We start from the raw sequence: 21,649 nt of genomic DNA, 5'->3' as shown, positions 1-21,649 counted from the left end.
CATGTGCTTGTTGTCAGTAACAACCACATCATCAACATTAAAGGACATGGGCAGCTGTGAGGGGGCGGGTTTATTCTCTCTAACTGTTTTCCAGAACTTCTTGAGGTTAGACCTACAGAGAGAGACCTGCTCCTTAAAGATGAACTAGGGGCTGACCCTGTTTTTAATTGTCATTCTCTTCTTTATGGGGGAGTGTTTGTTAACACCACCACTGAAAATATCAATAAAGAGGTCCAAGCGTCTTCAACAGAGTGGATCAAGCTGATTCTATTCCATTTTACAGAGGCCAGTTCATGAAGGAAGGCTTGCTCATTAAAGTTTTTTATCAAGCGTCTATGACAAATCAGGACAGGTCATTTCACTGAGCAGCGATTACGAACACAGGCTGTAAAACAGTGATCATTACATCATCAAACAGGTCATTACAGAAAACACCAGACTGATACCTATCAGGATTATTTGTGAGGATAACATTGAGGAGAGTAGTCTTTTCTGGGTGTTTGGAGTCATGCTTTGTGGGATTGGTAATAATCTGAAAAGATTTAGGGAGTCCCATCGCTATAGGACTTGGTCAGGTGGTTTAAACATGTGCCAGTTTAGGTCACCGAGCAGAACAAACTTAGGGTAAGGGTACAGGAGAGAGCTTAGGGCAGGTAGGGTACAGGAGAGAGCTTAGGGCAGGGAGGGTACAGGAGAGAGCTTAGGGCAGGGAGGGGCCAGGAGAGAGCTTAGGGCAGGGAGGGTACAGGAGAGAGCTTAGGGCAGGGAGGGTACAGGAGAGAGCTTAGGGCAGGGAGGGTACAGGAGAGAGCTTAGGGCAGGGAGGGGCCAGGGGAGAGCATAGGGCAGGTAGGGTACAGGCCGGTGCTGATGGAGGATGATAACACCCAGCAACAGTTAACAGATAACTATTTTAAAGTTTAATACTTAAAACCAGCAAATCAAATTGTTTGGGGACAGACTTGGTGGAGTCAACCGAGCACTGAAGGTGATCCTTGGTAAAGATAGCCACTCCCCCACCTTTGGAAGATCTGTCTTGCCGAAAAAGGATATAACCAGAAAGGTCAGTATTCAAAACACTCTTTCTTAACCACGTCTCAGTAATGACCAACACATCTGGATTGGAGCTGTGAATCCACACTTTCAATTTATCCATTTTAGGTAATACGCTTCTAGTGTTAATGTGCAGAAAACCCAGGCTTTTACACGAGCAGAAATCAGTGAAGCAAATATCAGAGCACAAGTCAGAACTGGGGCTCGCAACCGTAGATGGGCCAGGGTGTACATGCACATTTCCAGATATCATCAACAGTAATACAATCAAGGCACGGCAGAGGACAGGTAGAGCTCCGTAGTGTGGATTTATGACATCTGAATGTGCAGCAGATGGCAATAAGATCATATTGTACAGAAATGTCATCAGGAAACATGAATACAAAGCCGAATGTGGTCAGAATGGGATGGGGGGGGTCAAAAGTCTGTAACCAATAGAGAGTCCCGAGTGTGGGAAAAATCACAGTCTGTTCCACGGTTGGGTAAATACAGTTTGTTGTCAACGAAGTATGCAGGAGTCATGAGGCAAATAGCAAAATGAACAAGAAAAAAAATACACTACCGTTCAAAAGTTTGGGGCCACTTAGAAATGAGCTTATTTTGACAGATTTGTACCTTGTCAGGTCGAGGGTTTGAACATGCAACCTTCCATTTACTAGTCCAACGCTCTAACCACTAGGCTACCCTGCTGCCTCGACAAATGCCCTCCTTGCCTGGTCTGTGAGTTTTAGTGGGCAGCCGTCTCTTGGCGGGTTTGTTGTGGTGCCATATTCTTTCCATTTTTTAATAATGGATTTAATGGTCCCCTTTTGGGATGTTCAAAGTTCCAGATATCTTTTTTAGAACCCAACCCTGACCTGTACTTCTCCACAACTTTGTCCTTGACCTGATTGGAGAGCTCCTTGGTCTTCATGGTGCTGCTTGCTTGGTGGTGCCCCTTGCTTAGTGGTGTTGTAGACTCTGGGGCCTTTCAGAACAGGTTTATATATACTGAGATCATATAACAGATCATGTGAGACTTAAATAAAATCCCACTTGTGTGCAATCTAACTAATTTTGTGACTTCTGAAGGTAATTGGTTGCACCAGATCTTATTTAGGGGCTTCATAGCAAAGGGGGTGAATACATATGCACACACCACTTTTCCATTTTTTATTTTTTAAATTTCACTTCACCAACTTGGACTATTTTGTGTATGTACATTACATGAAATCCAAATAAATGACCAAAATCCATTTAAATTACAGGTTGTAATGATACAAAATAGGAAAAGCGCCAAGGTGGATGAATACATTTGCAAGGCCCTGTAGTTTGTAGTTTGGAGCTGTGCTTTGGGTCATTGTCCTGTTGTAGGAGAAAATTGGCAGTTTTTTCCCTTTTTTCAAACCTTTCTTCCAACACTTTTTTCCAACCTTCGTCTGTTCTTTTGCCCATCTTAAACTTTTCTATAGGCCAGTCTGAGATATGTGTTTTTCTTTGCAACTCTACCTCGAAGGCCAGCATCCTGGAGTCGGCTCTTCACTGTTGACATTGAGACTGGTGTTTTGCAGGTACTATTTAATGGAGCTGCCAGTTGAGGACTTGTGAGGCATCTGTTTCTCAAACTAGACGCTAATGTACTTGTCCTCTTGCTCAGCTGTGCACCGGGGCCTCCCATTCCTCTTTCTATTCTGGTTAGGGCCAGTTTGCGCTGTTCTGTGAAGGGAATAGGACACAGCTTTGTACGAGATCTTCAGTTTCTTGGCAATTTCTCGCATGGAATAGTCTTCATTTCTCAGAACAAGAATAGACTGATGCGTTTCAGAAGAAAGTTATTTGTTTCTGGCCATTTTGAGCCTGTAATCAAACCCACAAATGTTGATGCTTCAGATACTAAACTAGTCTCATTGCCTCTAATCAGACCAACAGTTTTCAGCTGTGCTAACATAATTGCAAAAGGGTTTTCTAATGATCAATGATCATTTTAAAATGATAAACTTGGATTAGCTAACACAACGTGCCATTGGAACACAGGAGTGATGGTTTCTGATAATGGGCCTCTGTAGATACTCCATTTAAAAAATAAGCCGTTTCCAGCTACAATAGTCATTTACAATATGAACAATATCTACACTGTATTTCTAATCAATTTGATGTTATTTCAATTAACAAAACATTTGCTTTTCTTTCAAAAACAAGGACATTTCTAAGTGAAACAAAACTTTTGAACATTAGTATATATGGAGAATACAACAGAATGTATATGAAACAAAAAAAGGAGTTATCTTGAAAGTAAGTTTGTTAGAATTCAAAAATGATTTCTGATTGGAGAAAAGGTGTGAGAAACAGGTTGAATATAATAAGGGTTTGAATGGCTGAATACAATAAGGTTATGAATGGCTGAATGGCTGAATACAATAAGGTCATGAATGGCTGAATGGCTGAATACAATAAGGTCATGAATGGCTGAATACAATAAGGTCATGAATGGCTGAATGGCTGAATACAATAAGGTCATGAATGGCTGAATACAATAAGGTCATGAATGGCTGAATACAATAAGGCCATGAGTGGTGTCTGCTACATGGCATTATTATGTTCATATATTACAACGTTTAACCATCAGAATCATCCTTGATACCACATGCCCTAAAGCTTCTCCCATAATTATAATTCTCTTAGTTTATTATACAATTATAGATTTTTTATATACAGTATATATACACTTATGCAAAAATATTTATTCAATTTTACTGAGCCATTTACTTTATGTACATATTATTATCTTTTAGTATTTGTTGTTGTTGCATCGTCGTGAAGGAACCTGCAAGTAAGCATTTGTTTGGACAACGTAGTGTATACCGTGCATACCCCGTACATAGAGGTACTTTAACATGGACAGACAATAGACTGAAGTATCACTGCTTTCTAACAAGTGCAGGAACCTTAAAACAAACAAAAGTCTTGGGATCAGGAGGATTCTAAATGTCTTTTAGATGTGGTGCGGAGCGTAGCAGATCACATCAGAGATATGTTCCAAATGGCGCCCAATTCCTTATTTAGTGCACTACTTTTAACCAGGGCACGTTGGAGCTCTGGTCAAAAGTAGTGGACTATACAGGAAATTTGATTTGATTTGAAATAGGATGCCATTTGGGATGAAGGCCAGATTTCCCAATCTGAAGAAGAACTACGTTTTGGAATGTTGCTATTCATTTTCATTTTTTCATTAACCGATTCCAATCATATCATATTATTCTCTCATTAATTAATTCACCAATACCAATCATATTGTATTACTCTCATTAATTAATTAACCAATACCAATCATATTGTATTACTCTCATTAATTAATTAACCAATACCAATCAGATTGTATTATTCGCATTAATTAATTAACAATACCAATCATATTGTATTATTCTCTCATTAATTAATTAACCAATACCAATCATATTACTCTCATTAATTAATTAACCAATACCAATCATATTGTATTATTCTCTCATTAATTAATTAACCAATACCAATCACATTACTCTCATTAATTACTTAACATTTTTTTTAAATCACATTGTTATAATGCCCTTTAAACCCTCTGCCAAACACTCATACAACATGTAAAACTCTTCCAATATTATCAACATCCAATGAAGCAAATGTCTGTAAAATCCTACTGTAAAGTCCTTCTGTAAAGTCCTACTATGTCCTACTGTAAAGTCCTACTAAGTTACCTTACAGCCCCTTTGGACAAAGTAGTGCCCTAAATAATAGGGTGTTAGGACACGGCCCATGAGTTTTCCCTGACCAACCCATGTGATTAGACCAGGTAAAGGCCCTTTTTTCATAGATTGGTCCTTCAAGTCAATATGAACTAGCGAATTAAAGTCAGTGGCAGTATCAAACCATACAGGCTCCTTGGCTCAACGTAGTGCACCATATAAGGAATTGGGTGCCATTTGGGTCATAGCCCAGGAGCCCAGGTGAAACTCTGGGCCAGTCAGACCTAACACAGTTCCTAACCATCATCAATATTAGGGTTTAAAAGGCCCTCTTTCTCCCTAGATTGGTTTGAACCAGAAACTAATACATGAACCAGAAAACTTAAGTCAATCTTAAAGTATCACTACAGAATGTCTCAGACCAACCCCGTACCACTACAGAATGTCTCAGACCAACCCCGTACCACTAAAGAATGTCTCAGACCAACCCCGTACCACTACAGAATGTCTCAGACCAACCCCGTACAACTACAGAATGTCTCAGACCAACCCCGTACCACTAAAGAATGTCTCAGACCAACCCCGTACCACTACAGAATGTCTCAGACCAACCCCGTACAACTACAGAATGTCTCAGACCAACCCCGTACAACTACAGAATGTCTCAGACCAACCCCGTACCACTACAGAATGTCTCAGACCAACCCCGTACAACTACAGAATGTCTCAGACCAACCCCGTACCACTACAGAATGTCTCAGACCAACCCCGTACCACTACAGAATGTCTCAGACCAACCCCGAACCACTACAGAATGTCTCAGACCAACTCCGTACCACTACAGAATGTCTCAGACCAACCCCGTACCACTACAGAATGTCTCAGACCAACCCCGAACCACTACAGAATGTCTCAGACCAACCCCGTACCACTAAAGAATGTCTCAGACCAACCCCATAGCACTACAGAATGTCTCAGACCAACCCCGAACCACTACAGAATGTCTCAGTCCAACCCCGTACCACTAAAGAATGTCTCAGACCAACCCCGAACCACTACAGAATGTCTCAGACCAACCCCGTACCACTACAGAATGTCTCAGACCAACCCCGAACCACTACAGAATGTCTCAGACCAACCCCGAACCACTACAGAATGTCTCAGACCAACCCCGTACCACTACAGAATGTCTCAGACCAACCCCGAACCACTACAGAATGTCTCAGTCCAACCCTGTACCACTAAAGAATGTCTCAGACATGTACATTTTAGTAATTTAGCAGACACTGTTATCCATAGACTTACAGGAGCAACTAGTGTTAAGTGCTTTGCTCAAGGGCACATCGGTAGATTTTTCACCTAGCTGGCTCAGGGATTCAAATTTCTGGCCAAACACTCTTAACCACTAGGCTACCCGACCAACCTTGTACCATTACCGACCCCTGCCACAGTCACCTTGGGCATCAGTAAGATCGTGGGGACGTCTGGAAAGGCACTCTATCCCCGAGCATAATATTTTTCCTCTATTGTCCTACGGTTCCAGGAGAAGCTCTGGACCCTAAGATCCAACTCATGTTCGGTTCCAGTCAGATGGTGTTGGGGGCTGGTCCTGTCGACACAGAGGAAGGGGAGGAGTCAGAGCTGCTCATCACGAGGGGGACACCGCCCACACACTCCTCTGCCTCCTCTGCCACCTCCCCATCCTCATTCCCTCCAATCAGGCCCTGGCGTCGCAGGTTGATGATGGAGTCAGCGATGATGCGAGCAGTCTTCTTCTGGTATCCACCAGATGTCACCATCAAGATGGGAATCCCTCTCCTTCGTGCTGCCCGGAACACTATTTCATCCCTCTTTATGATGCCCTGGAAGAGAGTAGCATTTAAGCCTCAGTTTGAGTCTAGACAGCCTCTAGAAAACGGTTTCATCATTTTGTCTTTGACATTTAATCTTAGTGCACAATAACAACCCAAAGCTATGAGGATGAGGAAACGCTCCATAACGTCATAATATGGTAGAATCATTCCACACCCTTTCCCCTGAGGGACTGGAGCTCTGTGTTTCTACTCCTCTCTGCCCCCATGCTTCCCTTTCCCCTCCATTCACAGACATTAACCCCAGCATTGCCAGGTGGAAGGAGACATCTGGACAGTCCCCCCAAATACACACCCTCCTCAGGGGGGAGAGGTGGAGACATGACAATGAGGACAGCTGGTCTGGAGGGTTTAAAGAACAAGTGATTACCATCTCAGGGAATGGAAAGACTGACTTCCCTACCAAACCTACATCAAATCAAATCAAATTTTATTTGTCACATACACATGGTTAGCAGATGTTAATGCGAGTGTAGCGAAATGCTTGTGCTTCTAGTTCCGACAATGCAGTAATAACCAACAAGTAATCTAACTAACAATTCCAAAACTACTGTCTTATACACACAAATGTAAGGGGATAAAGAATATGTACATAAAGATATATGAATGAGTGATGGTACAGAGCAGCATAGGCAAGATACAGTAGATGGTATCGAGTACAGTATATAGATATGAGATGAGCATGTAAACAAAGTGGCATAGTTAAAGTGGCTAGTGATACATGTATTACATAAGGATGCAGTCGATGATATAGAGTACAGTATATACGTATGCATATGAGATGAATAATGTAGGGTATGTAAACATTATATTAGGTAGCATTGTTTAAAGTGGCTAGTGATATATTTTACATCATTTCCCATCAGTTCCCATTATTAAAGTGGCTGGAGTTGAGTCAGTGTGTTGGGAGCAGCCACTCAATGTTAGTGGTTGCAGTTTAACAGTCGGATGGCCTTGAGATAGAAGCTGTTTTTCAGTCTCTCAGTCCCAGCTTTGATGCTCCTGTACTGACCTCGCCTTCTGGATGATAGCGGGGTGAACAGGCAGTGGCTCGGGTGGTTGATGTCCTTGATGATCTTTATGGCCTTCCTGTAACATCGGGTGGTGTAGGTGTCCTGGAGGGCAGGTAGTTTGCCCCCGGTGATCGGTTGTGCAGACCTCACTACCCTCTGGAGAGCCTTACGGTTGTGGGCGGAGCAGTTGCCGTACCAGGCGGTGATACAGCCCGCCAGGATGCTCTCGATTGTGCATCTGTAGAAGGTTGTGAGTGCTTTTGGTGACAAGCCAAATTTCTTCAGCCTCCTGAGGTTTGAAGAGGCGCTGCTGCGCCTTCTTCACGATGCTGTCTGTGTAAGTGGACCAATTCAGTTTGTCTGTGATGTGTATGCCGAGGAACTTAAAACTCACTACCCTCGCCACTACTGTTCCATCGATGTGGATAGGGGGGTGTTCCCTCTGCTGTTTCCTGAAGTCCACAATCATCTCCTTAGTTTTGTTGACGTTGAGTGTGAGGTTATTTTCCTGACACCACACTCCGAGGGCCCTCACCTCCTCCCTGTAGGCCGTCTCGTCGTTGTTGGTAATCAAGCCTACCACTGTTGTGTCGTCCGCAAACTTGATGATTGAGTTGGAGGCGTGCGTGGCCACGCAGTCGTGGTCGTGGGTGAACAGGGAGTACAGGAGAGGGCCCAGAACGCACCCTTGTGGGGCACCAGTGTTGAGGATCAGCGGGGTGGAGATGTTGTTGCCTACCCTCACCACCTGGGGGCGGCCCGTCAGGAAGTCCAGTACCCAGTTGCACAGGGCGGGGTCGAGACCCAGGGTCTCGAGCTTGATGACGAGCTTGGAGGGTACTATGGTGTTAAATGCCGAGCTGTAGTCGATGAGCAGCTTTCTCACATAGGTATTCCTCTTGTCCAGATGGGTTAGGGCAGTGTGCAGTGTGGTTGAGAGTGCGTCGTCTGTGGACCTATTTGGGCGGTAAGCAAATTGGAGTGGGTCTAGGATGTCAGGTAGGGTGGAGGTGATATGGTCCTTGACTAGTCTCTCAAAGCACTTCATGATGACGGAAGTGAGTGCTACGGGGCGGTAGTCGTTTAGCTCAGTTACCTTAGCTTTCTTGGGAACAGGAACAATGGTGGCCCTCTTGAAGCATGTGGGAACAGCAGACTGAGATAGGGATTGATTGAATATGTCCGTAAACATACCAGCCAGCTGGTCTGCGCATGCTCTGAGGGCGCGGCTTGGGATGCCGTCTGGGCCTGCAGCCTTGCGAGGGTTAACACGTTTAAATGTTTTACTCACCTCGGCTGCAGTGAAGGAGAGTCCGCAGGTTTTCGTTGCAGGCCGTGTCAGTGGCACTGTATTGTCCTCAAAGCGGGCAAAAAAGTTATTTAGTCTGCCTGGGAGCAAGATATCCTGGTCCGTGACTGGGCTGGTTTTCTTTTTGTAGTCCATGATTGACTGTAGACCCTGCCACATACCTCTTGTGTCTGAGCCATTGAATTGAGATTCTACTTTGTCTCTATACTGACGCTTAGCTTGTTTGATCACATGTGGTGAGATAGCCAGTCCCCTACCAACCCTACCAGTGGTGAGATAGCCAGTCCCCTACCAAACCTACATCTTCAGGAGGCTGAAGAATTTCGGCTTGTCACCAAAAGCACTCACAAACTTCTACAGATGCACAATCGAGAGCATCCTGGCGGGCTGTATCACCGCCTGGTACGGCAACTGCTCCGCCCTCAACCGTAAGGCTCTCCAGAGGGTAGTGAGGTCTGCACAACGCATCATCGGGAGCAAACTACCTGCCCTCCAGGACACCTACACCACCCGATGTTACAGGAAGGCCATAAAGATCATCAAGGACATCAACCACCCGAGCCACTGCCTGTTCACCCCGCTATCATCCAGAAGGCGAGGTCAGTACAGGTGCATCAAAGCTGGGACCAAGAGACTGAAAAACAGCTTCTATCTCAAGGCCATCAGACTGTTAAACAGCCACCACTAACATTGAGTGGCTGCTGCCAACACACTGACACTGACTCAACTCCAGCCACTTTAATAATGGGAATTGATGTAAATATATCACTAGCCACTTTAAACAATGCTACCTTATATAATGTTACTTACCCTACATTATTCATCTCATATGCATACGTATATACTGTACTCTATATCATCGACTGCATCCTTATGTAATACATGTATCACTAGCCACTTTAACTATGCCACTTTGTTTACATACTCATCTCATATCTATATACTGTACTCGATACCATCTACTGTATCTTGCCTATGCTGCTCTGTACCATCACTCATTCATATATCCTTATGTACATATTCTTTATCCCCTTCACTGTGTATAAGACAGTAGTTTAGGAATTGTTAGTTAGATTACTTGTTGGTTATTACTGCATTGTCGGAACTAGAAGCACAAGCATTTCGCTACACTCGCATTAACATCTGCTAACCATGTGTATGTGACAAATAAATTTGATTTGATTTGATTTTGTGGTGAGATAGCCAGTCCCCTACCAGTGGTGAGATAGCCAGTCCCCTGCCAAACCTACATGTGGTGAGATAGCCAGTCCCCTACCAACCCTACATGTGGTGAGATAGCCAGTCCCCTACCAACCCTACCTGTGGTGAGATAGCCAGTCCCCTACCAACCCTACCAGTGGTGAGATAGCCAGTCCCCTACCAACCCTACCAGTGGTGAGATAGCCAGTCCCCTACCAAACCTACCTGTGGTGAGATAGCCAGTCCCCTACCAACCCTACCTGTGGTGAGATAGCCAGTCCCCTACCAACCCTACCAGTGGTGAGATAGCCAGTCCCCTACCAACCCTACCTGTGGTGAGATAGCCAGTCCCCTACCAACCCTACCTGTGGTGAGATAGCCAGTCCCCTACCAACCCTACATGTGGTGAGATAGCCAGTCCCCTACCAACCCTACCTGTGGTGAGATAGCCAGTCCCCTACCAACCCTACCAGTGGTGAGATAGCCAGTCCCCTACCAACCCTACATGTGGTGAGATAGCCAGTCCCCTACCAACCCTACCTGTGGTGAGATAGCCAGTCCCAGCCAAACCTACCTGTGGTGAGATAGCCAGTCCCAGCCAAACCTACCTGTGGTGAGATAGCCAGTCCCCTACCAAACCTACCAGTGGTGAGATAGCCAGTCCCCTACCAAACCTACCAGTGGTGAGATAGCCAGTCCCCTACCAGTGGTGAGATAGCCAGTCCCCTACCAACCCTACCTGTGGTGAGATAGCCAGTCCCCTACCAACCCTACCTGTGGTGAGATAGCCAGTCCCCTACCAACCCTACCTGTGGTGAGATAGCCAGTCCCCTACCAACCCTACCTGTGGTGAGATAGCCAGTCCCCTACCAACCCTACCTGTGGTGAGATAGCCAGTCCCCTACCAACCCTACCTGTGGTGAGATAGCCAGTCCCCTACCAACCCTACCTGTGGTGAGATAGCCAGTCCCCTACCAACCCTACCTGTGGTGAGATAGCCAGTCCCCTACCAACCCTACCTGTGGTGAGATAGCCAGTCCCCTACCTGTGGTGAGATAGCCAGCCCTCCCAGGGGGTCTCCGTCTAGGATGTCTGTACCGGCGTTGTATACTATGATGTCAGGCCGGACCTCATTGAGAGCACCCTCTGAGTGGAGCTCTACCTTCTGGAGGTACTCATCATCCTCTGTCCCCCAGTCCAGCTCCACCTTACGCTTTATGGCTCCTGAGAGAGACATAGACAGACAGGTAGACATACAGGTAGACAGACAGGTAGACAGACAGGTAGACAGACAGGTAGACAGACAGGTAGACAGACAGGTCCTCCGTCCCCCAGTACATTACATTTAATCGCCCCGGGAAACACAACAATGTACAGTGCATTCGGAAAGTATTGTATTCAGACCCCTTGCTATGGGATTCGAAATTGAGCTCAGGTGCATCCTGTTTCCATTGATAGAGCCCATAGTGCCTATAGAACCCATAGTGCCTATAGAACCCATAGTGCCTATAGAACCCATAGTGCCTATAGAACCCATAGTGCCTATAGAACCCATAGTGCCTATAGAACCCATAGTGCCTATAGAACCCATAGTGCCTATAGAGCCCATAGTGCCTATAGAACCCATAGTGCCTATAGAACCCATAGTGCCTATAGAGCCCATAGTGCCTATAGAACCCATAGTGCCTATAGAACCCATAGTGCCTATAGAGCCCATAGTGCCTATAGAGCCCATAGTGCCTATAGAACCCATAGTGCCTATAGAACCCATAGTGCCTATAGAGCCCATAGTGCCTATAGAACCCATAGTGCCTATAGAGCCCATAGTGCCTATAGAGCCCATAGTGCCTATAGAGCCCATAGTGCCTATAGAGCCCATAGTGCCTATAGAGTGCCTATAGAGCCCATAGTGCCTATAGAGCCCATAGTGCCTATAGAGCCCATAGTGCCTATAGAACCCATAGTGCCTATAGAGCCCATAGTGCCTATAGAACCCATAGTGCCTATAGAGCCCATAGTGCCTATAGAACCCATAGTGCCTATAGAGCCCATAGTGCCTATAGAGCCCATAGTGCCTATAGAACCCATAGTGCCTATAGAGCCCATATTGCCTATAGAACCCATAGTGCCTATAGAGCCCATAGTGCCTATAGAGCCCATAGTGCCTATAGAGCCCATAGTGCCTATAGAGCCCATAGTGCCTATAGAACCCATAGTGCCCATAGAACCCATAGTGCCCATAGAACCCATAGTGCCCATAGAACCCATAGTGCCTATAGAACCCATAGTGCCTATAGAGCCCATAGTGCCTATAGAACCCATAGTGCCTATAGAGCCCATAGTGCCTATAGAACCCATAGTGCCTATAGAGCCCATAGTGCCTATAGAATAGTGCCCCATAGTGCCTATAGAACCCATAGTGCCTATAGAACCCATAGTGCCTATAGAGCCCATAGTGCCTATAGAGCCCATAGTGCCTATAGAACCCATAGTGCCTATAGAACCCATAGTGCCTATAGAACCCATAGTGCCTATAGAACCCATAGTGCCTATAGAGCCCATAGTGCCTATAGAACCCATAGTGCCTATAGAACCCATAGTGCCTATAGAGCCCATAGTGCCTATAGAACCCATAGTGCCTATAGAACCCATAGTGCCTATAGAACCCATAGTGCCTATAGAACCCATAGTGCCTATAGAACCCATAGTGCCTATAGAGCCCATAGTGCCTATAGAGCCCATAGTGCCTATAGAACCCATAGTGCCTATAGAACCCATAGTGCCTATAGAACCCATAGTGCCCATAGAACCCATAGTGCCCATAGAGCCCATAGTGCCTATAGAGCCCATAGTGCCTATAGAGCCCATAGTGCCTATAGAACCCATAGTGCCTATAGAGCCCATAGTGCCTATAGAACCCATAGTGCCTATAGAACCCATAGTGCCTATAGAACCCATAGTGCCCAAGAACCCATAGTGCCTATAGAGCCCATAGTGCCTATAGAACCCATAGTGCCTATAGAACCCATAGTGCCTATAGAACCCATAGTGCCTATAGAGCCCATAGTGCCTATAGAACCCATAGTGCCTATAGAACCCATAGTGCCTATAGAGCCCATAGTGCCTATAGAGCCCATAGTGCCTATAGAGCCCATAGTGCCTATAGAACCCATAGTGCCTATAGAACCCATAGTGCCTATAGAACCCATAGTGCCTATAGAACCCATAGTGCCTATAGAACCCATAGTGCCTATAGAACCCATAGTGCCTATAGAGCCCATAGTGCCTATAGAGCCCATAGTGTCTATAGAACCCATAGTGCCTATAGAACCCATAGTGCCTATAGAACCCATAGTGCCTATAGAACCCATAGTGCCTATAGAGCCCATGGTGCCTATAGAACCCATAGTGCCTATAGAACCCATAGTGCCTATAGAACCCATAGTGCCTATAGAGCCCATAGTGCATATAGAGCCCATAGTGCCTATAGAGCCCATAGTGCCTATAGAACCCATAGTGTCTATAGAACCCATAGTGCCTATAGAACCCATAGTGCCTATAGAACCCAGTGCCTATAGAACCCATAGTGCCTATAGAACCCATAGTGCCTATAGAGCCCATAGTGCCTATAGAACCCATAGTGCCTATAGAACCCATAGTGCCTATAGAACCCATAGTGCCTATAGAACCCATAGTGCCTATAGAACCCATAGTGCCTATAGAACCCATAGTGCCCAAGAACCCAAGTCATTTCATGCCTGTTATAAATAAGTATATTTTAAATGTGACTACTTTAAATGTGTTATGAATTAAACTATTTTACATTTGTTTTGAAAGTACAACAGAATAATGAGACACTGATTTAACCTCCTGAAATAAATCAACTGTACAGGTCCAACACACACACACTTTTTGCACCGACACACACACATACACACACTTTTCCAGCAGGTATGGAGAGGGTTTGTTTGAGAGGGACAGAATGAGAACAGTCTTCAGACGGTAGAGGGGAAGAGAGTCAGAGCAGAGAAATCTCTTTAGGCAGCAGAGTGGGACAGGTCAGAGTCTGCCCCCTGTGGGACACAAAAATAAAACCACTTCTCTATACAGCAACAAACTATAAGAATATTATCGAACCACTATTGATTTCATGGTCCAGTGGCCTCGTCCACATATCAAAACACAATATCCAATTTAGTACCCCAAAAAAACAATATGGAGATCATTTTGCGTATCCGTCTCCAGGGTAGATGTATCGGTTGTAGTGGGTTAGGGGTCATAGGTTAGGGGTACCTTACTCTTTGCGTATCTGTCTCCAGGGTAGATGTATCGGTTGTAGAGGGTTAGGGGTCATAGGTTAGTGGTATCTTACTCTTTGCGTATCTGTCTCCAGGGTAGATGTATCGGTTGTAGAGGGTTAGGGGTCATAGGTTAGGGGTACCTTACTCTTTGCGTATCTGTCTCCAGGGTAGATGTATCGGTTGTAGAGGGTTAGGGGTCATAGGTTAGTGGTATCTTACTCTTTGCGTATCTGTCTCCAGGGTAGATGTATCGGTTGTAGAGGGTTAGGGGTCATAGGTTAGTGGTATCTTACTCTTAGGGTATCCGTCTCCAGGGTAGATGTATCGGTTGTAGAGGGTTAGGGGTCATAGGTTAGGGGTACCTTACTCTTTGCGTATCCGTCTCCAGGGTAGATGTATCGGTTGTAGAGGGTTAGGGGTCATAGGTTAGTGGTATCTTACTCTTAGGGTATCCGTCTCCAGGGTAGATGTATCGGTTGTAGAGGGTTAGGGGTCATAGGTTAGGGGTACCTTACTCTTTGCGTATCCGTCTCCAGGATAGATGTATCGGTTGTAGACGTCCATGATGAAAACACGTCTGTCATCCAGGAAGTCACGCTCATGACCGTTCCCCTAGGCAGAAAGAGGAAGTGATGTCAGAGCCATTCTACACAGAGACCCTTTAGCATCCCTGATATTATGATGTTACCTTCTGACAGAGTGACAGGGTGAGATGAGGGCTAAATAATGTTGCTGTCCGTCCAAAGACGTTCCGGTTAAAATGACACTCATCCAAAAGTCAACGCATGTCCATCACTCTTCATATCCTTCTGTTTCTCGATCTGTCCACTAGTGTCTGGAAGCTGTCATGGAAGCATCACTACTCATCAGTCTGTTGTGCGGTCATCATTATGGAAGCATTAGTTCGTAATCTACATTCAGAACAAGACAACAGTGTCATAACTCTAGGTCTTAATTGGGGTCTGAAACCGCTCTCGTTTCCCACCTCCTCCCCCCATCAGCTTCCTCTCCTCCCCACCCTGGTCTGTGCTGATCAGGCTGTTTTAAGACTCATTTGTATTCCTTCATTAAGATTCAGTCTATTGTTCTTTTCATTAATCATTAACATAGCAGCATCTGTATAGATCTGTTCTGATACCCAACTTTACTTGGGTCAATATACTGATGGAATGCCATTCTAGCATCAGGGCCACTATTCCCTGCATAGTGCCCATATGGCTCTGGTCAAAATGAGTGCGTGCCATTTGGGACAGTCAGAGAATGAATATCATAGAGCCGTATATATTCTGGACAGCTGGAATCTTGACTTAACAAACCTTACTGGGATAATTGGGAGGATGTGGTTTTGGGAGGATGTGGTTCATCTGAACACAAACTAAATATGCTAATTAGTAGGCTTTAAAAAAAGTGCAGTCAGAGTCAACTGGAATTAACATATTATCCACCTCAGAAAGAGATGAGAGGACTGTGTATCTCAATATCAACTGGAATGTTATATTATCCACCTCAGAGAGAGATGAGAGGACTGTGTATCTCAATATCAACTGGAATGTTATATTATCCACCTCAGAGAGAGATGAGAGGACTGTGCATATCAATATCAACTGGAATGTTATATTATCCACCTCAGAGAGAGATGAGAGGACTGTGTATCTCAATATCAACTGGAATGTTATATTATCCACCTCAGAGAGAGATGAGAGGACTGTGCATATCAATATCAACTGGAATGTTATATTATCCACCTCAGAGAGAGATGAGAGGACTGTGCATATCAATATCAACTGGAATGTTATATTATCCACCTCAGAGAGAGATGAGAGGACTGTGTATCTCAATATCAACTGGAATGTTATATTATCCACCTCAGAGAGAGATGAGAGGACTGTGTATCTCAATATCAACTGGAATGTTATATTATCCACCTCAGAGAGAGATGAGAGGACTGTGTATCTCAATATCAACTGGAATGTTATATTATCCACCTCAGAGAGAGATGAGAGGACTGTGTATCTCAATATCAACTGGAATGTTATATTATCCACCTCAGAGAGAGATGAGAGGACTGTGTATCTCAATATCAACTGGAATGTTATATTATCCACCTCAGAGAGAGATGAGAGGACTGTGTATCTCAATATCAACTGGAATGTTATATTATCCACCTCAGAGAGAGATGAGAGGACTGTGTATCTCAATATCAACTGGAATGTTATATTATCCACCTCAGAGAGAGATGAGAGGACTGTGTATCTCAATATCAACTGGAATGTTATATTATCCACCTCAGAGAGAGATGAGAGGACTGTGTATCTCAATATCAACTGGAATGTTATATTATCCACCTCAGAGAGAGATGAGAGGACTGTGTATCTCAATATCAACTGGAATGTTATATTATCCACCTCAGAGAGAGATGAGAGGACTGTGTATCTCAATATCAACTGGAATGTTATATTATCCACCTCAGAGAGAGATGAGAGGACTGTGTATCTCAATATCAACTGGAATGTTATATTATCCACCTCAGAGAGAGATGAGAGGACTGTGCATATCAATATCAACTGGAATGTTATATTATCCACCTCAGAGAGAGATGAGAGGACTGTGTATCTCAATATCAACTGGAATGTTATATTATCCACCTCAGAGAGAGATGAGAGGACTGTGTATCTCAATATCAACTGGAATGTTATATTATCCACCTCAGAGAGAGATGAGAGGACTGTGTATCTCAATATCAACTGGAATGTTATATTATCCACCTCAAAGAGAGATGAGAGGACTGTGTATCTCAATATCAACTGGAATGTTATATTATCCACCTCAGAGAGAGATGAGAGGACTGTGTTATCTCAATATCAACTGGAATGTTATATTATCCACCTCAGAGAGAGATGAGAGGACTGTGTATCTCAATATCAACTGGAATGTTATATTATCCACCTCAGAGAGAGATGAGAGGACTGTGTATCTCAATATCAACTGGAATGTTATATTATCCACCTCAGAGAGAGATGAGAGGACTGTGCATATCAATATCAACTGGAATGTTATATTATCCACCTCAGAGAGAGATGAGAGGACTGTGTATCTCAATATCAACTGGAATGTTATATTATCCACCTCAGAGAGAGATGAGAGGACTGTGCATATCAATATCAACTGGAATGTTATATTATCCACCTCAGAGAGAGATGAGAGGACTGTGTATCTCAATATCAACTGGAATGTTATATTATCCACCTCAGAGAGAGATGAGAGGACTGTGTATCTCAATATCAACTGGAATGTTATATTATCCACCTCAGAGAGAGATGAGAGGACTGTGTATCTCAATATCAACTGGAATGTTATATTATCCACCTCAGAGAGAGATGAGAGGACTGTGTATCTCAATATCAACTGGAATGTTATATTATCCACCTCAGAGAGAGATGAGAGGACTGTGTATCTCAATATCAACTGGAATGTTATATTATCCACCTCAGAGAGAGATGAGAGGACTGTGTATCTCAATATCAACTGGAATGTTATATTATCCACCTCAGAGAGAGATGAGAGGACTGTGTATCTCAATATCAACTGGAATGTTATATTATCCACCTCAGAGAGAGATGAGAGGACTGTGTATCTCAATATCAACTGGAATGTTATATTATCCACCTCAGAGAGAGATGAGAGGACTGTGTATCTCAATATCAACTGGAATGTTATATTATCCACCTCAGAGAGAGATGAGAGGACTGTGTATCTCAATATCAACTGGAATGTTATATTATCCACCTCAGAGAGAGATGAGAGGACTGTGTATCTCAATATCAACTGGAATGTTATATTATCCACCTCAGAGAGAGATGAGAGGACTGAGTATCTCAATATCAACTGGAATGTTATATTATCCACCTCAGAGAGAGATGAGAGGACTGTGTATCTCAATATCAACTGGAATGTTATATTATCCACCTCAGAGAGAGATGAGAGGACTGTGTATCTCAATATCAACTGGAATGTTATATTATCCACCTCAGAGAGAGATGAGAGGACTGTGTATCTCAATATCAACTGGAATGTTATATTATCCACCTCAGAGAGATGAGAGGACTGTGTATCTCAATATCAACTGGAATGTTATATTATCCACCTCAGAGAGAGATGAGAGGACTGTGCATATCAATATCAACTGGAATGTTATATTATCCACCTCAGAGAGAGATGAGAGGACTGTGCATATCAATATCAACTGGAATGTTATATTATCCACCTCAGAGAGAGATGAGAGGACTGTGTATCTCAATATCAACTGGAATGTTATATTATCCACCTCAGAGAGAGATGAGAGGACTGTGTATCTCAATATCAACTGGAATGTTATATTATCCACCTCAGAGAGAGATGAGAGGACTGTGTATCTCAATATCAACTGGAATGTTATATTATCCACCTCAGAGAGAGATGAGAGGACTGTGTATCTCAATATCAACTGGAATGTTATATTATCCACCTCAGAGAGAGATGAGAGGACTGTGTATCTCAATATCAACTGGAATGTTATATTATCCACCTCAGAGAGAGATGAGAGGACTGTGTATCTCAATATCAACTGGAATGTTATATTATCCACCTCAGAGAGAGATGAGAGGACTGTGTATCTCAATATCAACTGGAATGTTATATTATCCACCTCAGAGAGAGATGAGAGGACTGTGTATCTCAATATCAACTGGAATGTTATATTATCCACCTCAGAGAGAGATGAGAGGACTGTGTATCTCAATATCAACTGGAATGTTATATTATCCACCTCAGAGAGATGAGAGGACTGTGTATCTCAATATCAACTGGAATGTTATATTATCCACCTCAGAGAGAGATGAGAGGACTGTGTATCTCAATATCAACTGGAATGTTATATTATCCACCTCAGAGAGAGATGAGAGGACTGTGTATCTCAATATCAACTGGAATGTTATATTATCCACCTCAGAGAGAGATGAGAGGACTGTGCATATCAATATCAACTGGAATGTTATATTATCCACCTCAGAGAGAGATGAGAGGACTGTGTATCTCAATATCAACTGGAATGTTATATTATCCACCTCAGAGAGAGATGAGAGGACTGTGTATCTCAATATCAACTGGAATGTTATATTATCCACCTCAGAGAGAGATGAGAGAGAGAGATGAGAGGACTGTGTATCTCAATATCAACTGGAATGTTATATTATCCACCTCAAAGAGAGATGAGAGGACTGTGTATCTCAATATCAACTGGAATGTTATATTATCCACCTCAGAGAGAGATGAGAGGACTGTGTATCTCAATATCAACTGGAATGTTATATTATCCACCTCAGAGAGAGATGAGAGGACTGTGTATCTCAATATCAACTGGAATGTTATATTATCCACCTCAGAGAGAGATGAGAGGACTGTGTATCTCAATATCAACTGGAATGTTATATTATCCACCTCAGAGAGAGATGAGAGGACTGTGCATATCAATATCAACTGGAATGTTATATTATCCACCTCAGAGAGAGATGAGAGGACTGTGTATCTCAATATCAACTGGAATGTTATATTATCCACCTCAGAGAGAGATGAGAGGACTGTGCATATCAATATCAACTGGAATGTTATATTATCCACCTCAGAGAGAGATGAGAGGACTGTGTATCTCAATATCAACTGGAATGTTATATTATCCACCTCAGAGAGAGATGAGAGGACTGTGTATCTCAATATCAACTGGAATGTTATATTATCCACCTCAGAGAGAGATGAGAGGACTGTGTATCTCAATATCAACTGGAATGTTATATTATCCACCTCAGAGAGAGATGAGAGGACTGTGTATCTCAATATCAACTGGAATGTTATATTATCCACCTCAGAGAGAGATGAGAGGACTGTGTATCTCAATATCAACTGGAATGTTATATTATCCACCTCAGAGAGAGATGAGAGGACTGTGTATCTCAATATCAACTGGAATGTTATATTATCCACCTCAGAGAGAGATGAGAGGACTGTGTATCTCAATATCAACTGGAATGTTATATTATCCACCTCAGAGAGAGATGAGAGGACTGTGTATCTCAATATCAACTGGAATGTTATATTATCCACCTCAGAGAGAGATGAGAGGACTGTGTATCTCAATATCAACTGGAATGTTATATTATCCACCTCAGAGAGAGATGAGAGGACTGTGTATCTCAATATCAACTGGAATGTTATATTATCCACCTCAGAGAGAGATGAGAGGACTGTGTATCTCAATATCAACTGGAATGTTATATTATCCACCTCAGAGAGAGATGAGAGGACTGTGTATCTCAATATCAACTGGAATGTTATATTATCCACCTCAGAGAGAGATGAGAGGACTGAGTATCTCAATATCAACTGGAATGTTATATTATCCACCTCAGAGAGAGATGAGAGGACTGTGTATCTCAATATCAACTGGAATGTTATATTATCCACCTCAGAGAGAGATGAGAGGACTGTGTATCTCAATATCAACTGGAATGTTATATTATCCACCTCAGAGAGAGATGAGAGGACTGTGTATCTCAATATCAACTGGAATGTTATATTATCCACCTCAGAGAGAGATGAGAGGACTGTGTATCTCAATATCAACTGGAATGTTATATTATCCACCTCAGAGAGAGATGAGAAGACTGTGTATCTCAATATCAACTGGAATGTTATATTATCCACCTCAGAGAGAGATGAGAAGACTGTGTATCTCAATATCAACTGGAATGTTATATTATCCACCTCAGAGAGAGATGAGAGGACTGTGTATCTCAATATCAACTGGAATGTTATATTATCCACCTCAGAGAGAGATGAGAGGACTGTGTATCTCAATATCAACTGGAATGTTATATTATCCACCTCAGAGAGAGATGAGAGGACTGTGTATCTCAATATCAACTGGAATGTTATATTATCCACCTCAGAGAGAGATGAGAGGACTGTGTATCTCAATATCAACTGGAATGTTATATTATCCACCTCAGAGAGAGATGAGAGGACTGTGTATCTCAATATCAACTGGAATGTTATATTATCCACCTCAGAGAGAGATGAGAGGACTGTGTATCTCAATATCAACTGGAATGTTATATTATCCACCTCAGAGAGAGATGAGAGGACTGTGTATCTCAATATCAACTGGAAT

At 43.3% G+C, this 21,649-nt stretch overlaps 1 protein-coding gene across 3 annotated transcripts in view; it reads right to left on the bottom strand.

Moving 5' to 3' along the window:
- Positions 1-307: 307 nt before the first annotated feature.
- Positions 308-21,649, bottom strand: part of hdac11 (histone deacetylase 11) — a 55,589-nt gene continuing 34,247 nt past the window's right edge. For all 3 annotated transcript variants that reach the window (XM_064967367.1, XM_064967369.1, XM_064967368.1), the window contains 3 exons: positions 14,964-15,060; positions 11,193-11,371; positions 308-6,616 (listed from right to left, as the gene is read on the bottom strand). In XM_064967367.1, coding sequence (XP_064823439.1) covers positions 6,341-6,616; positions 11,193-11,371; positions 14,964-15,060 — 552 coding nt within the window. In that variant the 3' untranslated portion in view covers positions 308-6,340. The remainder of the gene's footprint in view (positions 6,617-11,192; positions 11,372-14,963; positions 15,061-21,649) is intronic.

This window comes from Oncorhynchus masou, chromosome 6 (assembly GCF_036934945.1).
Source record: "Oncorhynchus masou masou isolate Uvic2021 chromosome 6, UVic_Omas_1.1, whole genome shotgun sequence".
NCBI classification, from domain to species: Eukaryota; Metazoa; Chordata; class Actinopteri; order Salmoniformes; family Salmonidae; genus Oncorhynchus; species Oncorhynchus masou.
This window is presented reverse-complemented; position numbering and strand designations above follow the sequence as displayed.